Source organism: Erpetoichthys calabaricus, chromosome 4, assembly GCF_900747795.2.
Source record: "Erpetoichthys calabaricus chromosome 4, fErpCal1.3, whole genome shotgun sequence".
Classification (NCBI taxonomy): Eukaryota; Metazoa; Chordata; class Cladistia; order Polypteriformes; family Polypteridae; genus Erpetoichthys; species Erpetoichthys calabaricus.
This window is the reverse complement of record NC_041397.2, coordinates 263,799,524-263,811,592: the sequence shown is the minus strand read 5'-3', so window position 1 is coordinate 263,811,592 and position 12,069 is coordinate 263,799,524. Positions and strand designations below refer to the sequence as shown.

At 36.7% G+C, this 12,069-nt stretch overlaps 1 protein-coding gene and 1 long non-coding RNA gene across 2 annotated transcripts in view; one reads left to right on the top strand and one right to left on the bottom strand.

The window, feature by feature from the left end:
* LOC114650840 (prostaglandin F2 receptor negative regulator-like) overlaps positions 1–6,416 on the bottom strand; it is a 133,262-nt gene extending 126,846 nt beyond the window's left edge. The window contains exon 1 of the mRNA XM_028800728.2: positions 6,103–6,416. Coding sequence (XP_028656561.2) covers positions 6,103–6,145 — 43 coding nt within the window. The 5' untranslated portion in view covers positions 6,146–6,416. The remainder of the gene's footprint in view (positions 1–6,102) is intronic.
* Positions 6,417–6,540: 124 nt separating this feature from the next.
* LOC127527337 (uncharacterized) lies at positions 6,541–10,056 on the top strand. Its single transcript, XR_007934634.1, has 2 exons — positions 6,541–6,678; positions 8,932–10,056. It is a non-coding gene; the product is annotated as an uncharacterized LOC127527337 (long non-coding RNA).
* Positions 10,057–12,069: the final 2,013 nt, after the last annotated feature.

Sequence of the window (12,069 nt, the reverse complement as noted above, 5' to 3'; positions counted from 1 at the left end):
ACCACTTCATATCATAACCTGCATAAGTGAAAAGGTTTAACCCCTACTATTGACTGACTGTAACAATGACCAAAAATACACATATATAACCACATTATGTACTAGGGTTGCAAGGCACAGTATCAGCATTTCAGAATTTTCAGTACGAGAGGTAAATGTCAACTTTCCTCCCAACCATTCCACCCCCCATCCCCCCATTTTGGCAGCAGCCTTGTGTACATGTGGAAAAACATCGATTTTCTAGTATTCACAAAATGAAACCACAGGCTGTACGGAGGACCACCATCCACTGCTTTGAGGTACTCTGAAATTTATGGAGACACCCATCTTTTTGCTTCAGTGTGATCGGGACTTCACGGGGTACCCTTACTTATTGCATGAAAGAGATCGGGATTTAATGGGAACCCTTATCCCCCCAACTCCATTGCCTCGATGGGATCAGACTTCACAGCTATCAGAAGGGAAGCAGTGTGTACGTCAGAGAGGAGTGCAATTTTGCACGGTACCAAAGATGCTGGAGTAATACGGGGGTGGGTGGCTTTGGAGCTATCGGCTATTTGCTTCGGAACCATTTTGGTGCTGGCACTGAGGTTCCAAAGCTGGTATCGATACTGAAGTCAAAACTTTAGTTTCAATCCAATACTATTCCTAATTTAGCAATCAGGCTTCACATTGTTTAGTGGTGTTCAGAGGCCTTAAATTAGCATGTGTTATTTGGTCATTATTAAGTCAGGCTTCACACTGACAAAGGGTCACAGCTTCTCTTAACCATTTAAATTCTTAGATTTTAAATTGACTTTACCAATAGACTGACATTTACAATGTTAAAAAATGCAACAGAAAAAGGCAGAGAAATGAATTTAAAATGACCTTATTTTCATATATTTTATTCTGTGAAGTTCTTCACTTGGTCATAAAATACAGTTACTCTTCAACTTATTATTTCAAGAGAAAGTCACATTTACACTGTAATCTATAAATCATACCGATTTTGCCTCGTAACAATATTTAAAAGGAGCTTGAACCCTTCCAAAAGTACACTTACCTGCTAACTTCAGCAAATGCCCAACATATGTTTTGCACTGTGTGTGTTATTTACAAACCAGAGGCATCTGTCACTTTCTGGTGAAAAGTTGCAATCACAGAAAACATTGCCTTAAAACTACCTTTGTATTCGATTTTTTTTCTACAATCACACACTTATGTTCATCTGAGATCACAATACTTATCATTTATATGAGGACCCAGTGTAAACTGTTGTTCCAATAGCTCTAAGGGTTTACAAAAAAAGCTGAGTTAAATTAATGTAGACTGTAAAAATGAGGAGCTGATTTACGAGTGAGATGTAAGCACAGTACTAAAAAGCAGCCAAGTTAACTAATGTGCTGTGAGTCAATTACCCACTTAATCAAACCTAACGCTGCCAACAACATCACAGTTTATTTCTAATGTTTCCAAAGCTGCCAGGTCAGATTCTAACCCCCCCCCCCCCCCCAATATATACAAGACTAAACTGGATTAAGTATATTCAAAAATGGATGAATGTATGGATGGAAGGAAGAATGAACAGAAGGACAATGAACAAATGAAGTGTCATATTAAGCATAATCTATTGATTATGATACTAATAGCTTAAAAATATAATTGGCAGACTCTACTGCAGCATTAGACTGTAAAGCACAAGGATTCCACATAAATCCTCAACAATGACTCATTACATGATCTTGAGTGAGTCACCTAACCTGCCAGTGCTCCAACTGTTGAAATATGAAAAAATGTTATACTGCACTTACTTAAGTATAGCAGTAGCAGAACTATCAGTTGTCATTTCAGTGAAACAGTTGTATCACTAAGCAATCTAGTGTACATGACCTGACTTACATAATCTCCTATACAGCTTATGTGACTGCTGCATAAACTGGTGTGTTACACAGTGCAGTCAATTTTACCTATGTATTTCTTCCTAAATAAAAATCATACTCTTCTTTCAGCTGCCCCCATTAGAGGTCACCACAGTGGATCATCTTCTTCCATATCTTTCTGTCCTCTTCATCTTGCTCTGTCATACCCACCACCTGCATGTCCTCTCTCACCACATCCATAAACCTTCTCTTAACTTCTTTTCCTCTTGCCTGGCAGCTCTATCTTTAACATCCTTTTCCCAATATACTCAGCATCTCTCCTCTGCACATGTCCAAACTAACGCAATCTCACCTCTCTGACTTTGTCTCCAAACCATCCAACCTGAGCTGACCCTCTAATGTACTCATTTCTAATCCTGTTCATCCTTGTCACACCCAATGCAAATCTTAGCATCTTTAACTCTGCTACCTCCAGCTCTGTCTCCTGCTTCCAAAATATGAATAACTACTGGATATTTGTCACCAAAAAACAAAAAAACAAATAAATACTGCAAAATGCTGATGCGCTCATATAAGCCTATAATAAATCAAATCAATCTCCCTTTGAGAAAAGTTTTATAAACCCAGCAAATTTCTGATGGTTTAAAGAAAAGGCAAAAATTTGAATTCATTGCAGTTGCTATGTTAAATCAAAACTTTCCCTACAATCCCATCTTTACAAACCTACAACACATTCTCTCTTAAATATTACGCATTTCTAAATATATAGTATTTAGACCTTCAGAGATTTATTAATTATAATGTTTTGAAATGTTGTTTAGCATTGCTCTAAAGTGAACTTCTTACAATGGTATTTCTTTCACTATGTGCATGTTAAAGACTTTTATTAAAAGGAGCCTAACTCACTTATACATTTTCTCTTATTTACCTTTTATACAGACATTTCTGAAAAGCCATCAGAATCGTACCAGCATTTTCATAACGCCACACAGTTTGGTAATCTGAAACAGTTTTCACACCAGGACTAATAATCAAATCGTTATACAATGAATGGAAGCCAGGATTCGCAAGAATACATTCTTCCTCAATTTGTATAAAACACTGGGTAAATCATATCAGAAATGTACATAATGCTGTAAGTACTGAAAGACTGTTAACATTTAATCCAAATTAAGACGCTACCTTTGAGAGTCACCTTTCAGCGCCCACTCCCTTTGGTCATGCATTTTGAGTATGACTTTTATCTATGGGTTCACCATAAACCCTTATCCTCCAAAAGCATTTCTGGAGTAATACCACATAGAACACCACTGTTCTATCGGTTTACTACATTGTAGACAATTTTACAGTTTGAGTTTGCTTACTTATTTATGACACAATAGGAAAGAAATGCACTCTTATTCTTTGTAAAAATATGAAAGAAAAAATTTCAATCAATAGGTAACTACTCAGAAATTCGTCAACGTACTGTATATCTTTAGTGACAGTTATAGCAAAATGTAATCTTTTTAGTTAGCCAATAAAAGGTGTCATTTTGCTATAATTCTCACTACCTTCATAATGGCTAACACAGTACAACACCCTAGTACTGTATATCTTTAGAAGTACTGTCCTCAACTAGTGCTCTTTTATCTAAGTGTAGATCACATGCAATAGCTGCAAACTTTCCACTAAACTTGACTAACTTCTGACATCTAGCCTACTACTAAACTTTCCTTTACTTTTTTTGTTTTTCTTATAATGTACAGAAAGAGATACACTGTACAAGACCAATGTACTGTGTCAAATGTATATGAATAATTCAGTTTGACCAATTACTTATTATTTATTGCAACAAATTGTTACGTTTCTAATAAAATTAAAATAAAAATGAAAAATAAATAAATGAACTTGTTTTTACACAGGAACAGCACAGTAGAGGACACAAGGCTGCACATCTACAACCCAGAATAAAGGTTATTGGAAACATCCAAACACACATTACATGTATATTGAATAAAGAATAATGTTCAAAAATTAACAACAGGTCTGCAATAAATATCTGAAGTACTCTATGGCCCGCAAAGAACCATTTATTTAACTCTGTTTTCTCTTATTGTTTGTATTACTTTGAGTTTTTATACATTTGTTGTCTATTTTAGTTTTTGTTATATGACTGGCATTTAGCACTGTGCTCTACTGCATTTTTTACCTGTCACACTTTCCACTAGACATTTATAAGAAAAGCAATATAAATTATAATCAATTAATAAACGTCTTCATGGAAATTCCAGCTGATAAAGTGATTCCAACAGGCCAGCCCTTCACTATTGTCTTCAAACAGGATTTGGAAGGGAATAAACTACCCTATCAGTGAAAGTTCCTATGACTAATGTCAGGGGAGACTACTACACTACAGTACTTTGGTACAATTTCAGTTTTGATTAGAGAAGAAATTACTGTCATAGTAAATCATAAGATAAATTGAAGAACTGATATCTACCATTAGACTATTTTAATCCAAAAGAAGCAACTTTACCATTGTGATTTCAACTAGTAGCTGTGTTCTTTGGCAAAGTATCAAATTCCTAGTAATTTCTGGGGTTCTTCTGAATGCATTCATGTACATGATTTCAAGTGAAATGAGCCTGTTACATGTAGGCCAATGCTGAAGGAACACATTAACAGTCTTTCAGGCACAAAATGCATTTTTATCTCCCCAGGATAGGTGCTTTATAATCCCTATGGGAAAAATAAAAAAGGTAATAAAAATGTCCATGTTCATATCTGAGAGCCAAGGCAACCATACATTTCAGTTTAAATGAGAACTGATCATCATTGTGTATTTGTTTTTTTCCACAGTTCATGATTTGCTTGGCTAATATAAGACAGACAAAGTATACTGAACGTGTGTGATGGAATTGGTTCCTGCTTGGCTGGCGCTTTCAGTAACAATTTTAATAATGACGGATAGCCATTGATACGGTTTGTATATTTATAGCTAGAAATCCACAAAGGGAGAAAATTAATCACCTATCATAAAATAGTATTTTATTCCTGAGCTTTCGACACATATCGGGTGTCATCATCAGAAGAAAATGATTAGCCATGCAGGAATCAAGGCAATATATGCGGGGTACGGGGAAGGGGGGTTGATGGGTGCAAGAGATGTGTATTAGTAAGGTGGGGTTCGGAGGGTGTTGGTCTTAAAGTCTTACATTATTTGGATATTCTTCTTTTTAAGCCTGCATATGTCCAAGTGTCTGTTAATGGCGTTTTCATTTGATAGCAACGATTCAGCCAGCTCCCAGGCACTCTTAGTATTTGCCCTGAATCTTACTGGCACCGTGTCCCAGCTACCCTCAAAATGATGAATCAGTATATCACCAATAACTTCACTCGGGAGAGTACTATTAAAAATGTCAGATTGCACAGAATTCCACAGACAAATCATGAATGCGCATATCCTGCTTATTTGAGAGGATAACAATAGTGAAAGTAAATCAATGGCCATTGAGCAAAGTCAGCATACGTTCATACTGGAGGTGAGCCATACTATCTCTAAGGAAATCACCCAGGATAAAGATGTCATTTTCAAAATAATCGCTTTAAAAATAATCCTGACTGTTCCCTGTGACCCTATACTACGAACGGCATGCTCAGGAAATAAAAAGATCGATAGATGGATCCGCATCCCCCTCCACCCTCTCTTACCGTATTATACTCAGCCACCTCGAGGGAATGTATTCCTTTTCAGTGTGACTAAGCAACTAATAAGTGTTCAGTCATTAAGCCTGAAACACAGTCGTAACGTTTAGTATTTATTCCTTTTTTTCCTCCCTTTTTTCAGTAGCAGCAGGCTCCGACCGCTGTTAACTCCTTGCAGGGCACGCTGCCACTACCGCCATCCCCCAGCAGTTTATTAACCTCCGATCTGGCCTCCAGAGAACGCCAGTCATCAGTTACACTGGAAAATAGCTAAGTCGCTTAAACTGCAAAGTGAAACACGCGGGTACATAATCAACATTTCACACATGAACAACAATAAACCTAAAAAGAACTCTGAATTTTGATATAAAAGTAAAGCAGAGAACACAACAGCAATGATTAAAAATAATCTCCTTTCGATCGCTTTAACTATTTATTGTACAGCTGTATTTCCTATGCTCAGTATACATGCATCCAGTAAGCCCAATAAGCAAGTGCGTTTTTCACAATCAGCTAAAAAATATTGCTAATAAGAGTTAATACAATAACTTACCAAATACACCCAGCAAAATAAAAGCAGAGACGATGCGATTCATCTTCGTCGGCTAATAATTCTACGACTTGTCCAAACGTCCCCTGCCCCAAGATGAAGACAATAATCCTTTAGGAGAATCCACCAAGGGACCCGGCGCCGACGAAACAATAAAATCTTACTTTAAAAAAAAAAGTGTAAAATCCGTAAGAGACGCCAAAGTGTAAAGTGCCTCCCGCTCACTAGGCACTACCACAAGCTCCTTCGCTCGGTAGCCACTCCTGTTTCTCACTCATTGTGCTTCTCGGCTTTTTCTTTACTTTAGGGATCGGAGAACAGCAAGGAAAAACCTCAGCAAGTGCGGAAGTTGCAAAAAAGAAACTTTTTTTTTCTCACAGCCAGGTAGCATGAGGCGCGTCAGCGATCACGTAAGAAGCTTATGTAAATAGGGTTAAAAGAACAAAATTTAGCGGAGGCTGGCGGAGCTAGTTAAGTATTTCGACACGGGGGGCTGGCTGTCGCGCCGTGCTGTGGCCGTGTCATCGACCCCTCTTAGCGCCAACAGAGAAGGCGTGAGACGGAGTCTTGAATGACCAGGTAAGGCTGCTGTTTTAAAAGTTAATAGGTGACAATCTAAAAAGTGCTCCTTCTTACGAGTTATATACAGGTGTCACATTTTCAGTTCTTCCTTGCCAAACGTGTGTGCTTAATTTGTAACTGTAACTTCCATAAATTATTGAAGCGTTGTTTTATACTGTAGACTGCCGCGCGTTTGCTTTCTTAGGATATGTAAAACCCTTAATTCCCCTTTCATGTCATTAATGTTTGCTTTTGGATGTCATTAAAATAATAACTACCGACTGTTTATAAACCAAACAGACTTTTTATTTCCCGTTATCCTATATAAAACAAAGAAGTCCTATTGTTTGTTTACTTCCTTTTGTCTGTTTTAACATTCAAGTCCTTAGTATAGTAATTCAGTTGAAGCAGTGACGACGGGGGTGCCTTTGATCAGAAGAGTGCATGATCTCCCAGTGTTCACATGAATTTCACAGGGGAACTCCAATTTCCTTCCATAGGCTAAATACTTAATTATTGGCAGCTATTTCACTTTAAACTGGCCTGACATGAGCAGCTCTAGTTGTGTATTGATAGCTTCCAATAACTGATAAACTGAGCTCCCCCATGACCCCATAATGGCTTCCTGCAGACTGTGTCTCCCTGAGTAAGTAACATAACCTTCCAGAGTTCCAGCTGGAAGAACTATGTGTTAGCAGTTACAACTTGACTGTGAAGGTCATTTAGAATTAAGGTGTAAGACAAATATTAAGAAACAAATAATAGATAAACATGTGCTTGAAGCTATTTATAGTATACTCATTTCATTCAGTTTCTTAACTACAGTTCAAGGTTGTAGGGGATCAAAGCTTATTCCACAAGCATCATTCCCAAGCAGGGGTGTTTCTGGGATTTGCAGGTATCATGGTATTCTGCTATGTTTCATTTGAAGTAAGAAGTCAGAATTTCAGAATTGCTAGTTGGAATTTTAGGAAACTTGGGTCTGGTCTGTCAAGTCCATGTTTGTCCTGCTTCAGAACATGATCTAAATTCAAAATGGTGATGTACACCTTAAACGTTTTAGTGAAAAATGTATGTTAGTAATTCTATGTATTTGTGGATCATTAAATCAATCATACACACAGTACTGTCCAACTTTCATCTGTGGACATGTTGCTACAGTGTTTGGATATGTGAAATACCATGTAATGCATTCTTATTAACTGCTATTTTTTCCAATGGAGCAAGCACAATAAAGGTTTTCCAGGATGCATCCATATTGGTTTTCCAAATGTTTTACTGGAACACAGTGTATTCTAGTGTGACATCATTCCCAGCTCTGACAACTGATTTCCAAGGTAAATGGAACGCAGTATTAGCCACCTCTTTGATTCTTACATGGTTATACAATGGAAGAACAGATAATGGGCCTCCATGGGGATTTTGTTAGCATTCCTAGACATATATAAGCTCAATTAATGGAGGTGAAGGGTTCCATTTGGGGCTTCATATATGTTCATATACTAACTTATTCTGTGATCATTGTTTAAATAATGTATTTTGGACAAAAGAATCAGAAGCTTGGTGCAATAGATCATATATATGATAGACAAAAAGATAAGGGGTTGGCACAATACATCAGGAGCTTTAAACTCTAAAGCTCCACTGTTCCCAAGCCAGAAACAAACTTATCATGAGGTCCCAGTCTATCCATCTGTACTCATAATAACTCATAAGTAGCCAACTTTTGTATTACCCATTAACTTTACCTACCACTCTTTGGGATGAGGAAAAACTGGGGACAGTTTTAAAAATGTACATGTATACAGGGAGAACATACAAACTTTTTGCATATCTGCTGAGACACTGTGCTGCTTCTCAACTACTTGGGTTTGCTGCTGACCAAATCTCAATCCATGCTCTTTTCTTGCATCGCTCCCAGCTTGTAGAATGAGCTGCCCATATCCATTCGAACTTCTGACTCCTTCAATGTGTTCAAGAAGAGTTTGAAGACTCTGTTGTTTGGTGGGCCTCTGTCTAAAGTGATATTAGCTGTTAGGTTTGTAACCTAAGTGTTGTAACACTTGCTCCCAAACTGTCACCTAGAATGATAAAAACATCTGCTAAGCAAACAGATGTAAATGTAAATCGAACATATGATTCAAGGCAGCTGTATCTGTAATAAAGCAGAACTAAGAACTACACCACCATACTGCCTGTATATACTATACTGTGTTTCTTCATATTATTATCTAATAGTATTCCTTTTCACTTTCTTATTGTTCTTTTCAGTAAATTGTGAGAAGCAGTGCTTGATGTGGGAAAAAGAAGAGGCATTTCTCAAGATGCTTCTGCATTTTAAGCCAAATGGAGATGGAGGGATATATATTACACTTGCAGACCAGGAGTGGGGGATTGACATATACTGTATGCTCCATGATTCATTGATTTTATGTTTGAAGACACCTCAACACTAGATTTACAGCCTCCAAGATACATGGAATTAAGGACCATCAGAGGGGTCCTCCTCGCATCATCACCAGCTGAATAACATACAGTAATGTGAGGTTGTGAGAAGTGCCGGTTCTGCATATTGTGAATATTAGCCCACTACAAGCACTGGAGGGATGTTATTGTATTAAACAATGTTAGAATGTGTGTATATCCTAAGATAAAATATGTTTACTGTATGTTGTAACTGAACTCTGTGCTGCCCCTCTCTCCATAGGTCTGCTCCTAGTATTTTATTTATATCCAATATATTAGTTACTACTGTTGTTTTTATTAGTTATTACTTTATTTATTTATTACTATCTGTTTCAATGTATTACCCATTATTTATCTCTTATCTATTTGTAGTATAGCATAGTTCTTTACTTGCCTTGCACTTTTACGTACTGCATCATGGTCCTGGGGAACATTATTTCATTCCAATATATAATGCAATACTATATATGGATGGTATGAATGACAATGAAGCACTTTACTTGATTTGAAATCCTTATTTAAACTTCCTGTCATACAAATTTATGTCTACTAATGCATTGTATAATTGTTCATTTTAGCTTCTTTATGGTAAGGTTCCAGTTTGATTCCCTTTTTGTTAATAAGAATATTTAATAAGAATATTTAAATTTCCTCCTTCAGTCCAAAAGAGAAAGACAGACTGAACCCAAATTGATCCATTGGAAGGAAGTATTTATAAATTGACAGGGATCCTATCAAAGGATAATTCCTACCTTGTGCCCAATTCTTGATTTAGCTAGGTTCTAGGTTATTGCAGGCCTATACTGGGAAAAGCTGGTCCACAAATAGGACTTGTATTTATTTCCAAACATTTTCCTCTGCTCCTTTGCCGTTTGTCCTTTAGTATATTTTGAATTCTTATAATCAATATAAATAAAATCGTAATACCCTCTTGTATGCTTTTTAAAGTTTTTGGCTTTGTCTGATGTTACATATCCATTTTGCACACTAAGGACCTAATTTCAACACTCAGATCACATTTTGTCTGTTTGTTTGCAAACACGCAGAAATGTCCAAACTGATTTTCATGACATTATTCTTGTAGGATGGGATTGGTCTAAAAATTTAATGGGAAAAGAGGGTCATAATGGGGGGCAGCCCAAAGTGTGAATTATTCCAAAATGACTGAGTTGATCTTGAAGAAATGTTGCATGTGTAGTAAAGCTGAAAAATGTAAAATTCAGGCTGTATAGTATTTGAAAAATTACACCGAGAAGGGTGGTTGTAGTGAAGGGGACAACAATTGTATTGCTCCAAAACAACTGCATCTAAATTCATGACATTTTGCATGCATATTATTGCTGACATAGGTTAACATCTAGACTTCTAAGTCTTTTTAAAAATTCCAATAAGAAATGGTATTGTAATAGGTGTCTGCACAAAATCAAAACTGCATTTGCATTGTGATGGGGACACCAACACAAGAATCACACTTCCCTCAAAAACTGCTGTCTAGTTTCTCAAATGTTTGCGTTTACCACATTTTTTATACAACTTAAAATGTAGGCTTCATGGAGTTTCTTGAATTCATTTGGGGTCATAATGGGAGAGCGAGCATATCAAAAAAGCAGACATTACTCCAAAATAGCTGAGTGGATGTTCGTGAAATGTTGCATGTACATTACAGTTAATTCAACTTAACATATAGAGTTTCAAAAGTTTCAAAATTTATAGGAGTTCAATAGAGGAAACAACACTAAAAATAGTAGTTCTGCTCATGGGACCAGAGAAATTGATAGTTATCAAAGAGGTAGTGTAGATAATGGATGGGACACTATCATTTAAGTCAGTAATGACAGAAGGGTCAGCATTTAAAAAAACACATAGATATTTGGTTTCTTACCTTAACCCATTTGTTTAGAGATTAACCAATACCTGAGATTTTTCATTTAAGGACGACAGAAGCTTCAAGATAATATAGCAATTTAATGTAAGAAAGAAGTTTTGAGATAAGGTATTTATACTTAGTAAGCATGGTGCATCACTAATCATGATGCTAGAGAATGGCTGATAAATACTCTGAATTAAGAATATCACTGGACCCTGTGCATATGATAATAACAGCTCTATAAACCTGTAAACACAGACATCTACATGGAATTACCTTGTTTTCTTTTTTCAGTGTTGGTTTTCTCTCACATGTCAAAGAGAATTATGGTAAGGTAGGAGACATCCTTAAACTAACACAAAATTAATAAGTGTGGTTGCTAATGTGAGCATTTATGACAGACTGGCATGTTAGCCAAGATTGGTTCTAGCATAATGCATGTTGCTACCATTAAAAGATTTGGTGCTTCCACCGTCATATTAAGTGTTTAGTAAATGGTGGGATGGGTGTACCCTGTGACATACTGGACACCCCCTCATTTCTGCAGAAGTCCCTGTGACTCCTATAATGGAAATAACAATTTCAGAAAACCAACATGGATTGAAATGTACGTTATAATGCATTAAAAATATATATTTTTGGAGTGGAACAGTGAATAGTGTTTCACAGTTACAGTGCTTGCACCCTATTAGAATGTTTGTCTGGGTTTTATGTTCATTTTCTTCAGGCACATTTATTAATATAGCACATTTTCATACAAATGATGTAGCTCAAAGTGCTTTACATGATGAAGAAAGAGAAAAAAGACAAAATAAATAAGAAAATAGAATTAGGGAACACTAATTAATATACAATAAAAGTAAGGTCCAATGGCCAGGGAGGACAGAAAAAACAAAAAAAAAAACTCCACATGGCTGGAGAAAAAAAAATAAAATTTGTAGGGGTTCTGAGACCACGAGACCGCCCAGCCCCCTCTAGTCATTCTACCTAACATAAATTACCTCACGATCAGCCCTCATGTTATTCAGGGTTCACATGGAAGAACTTGATGATGACGGTCATGTGGACATCTGGCC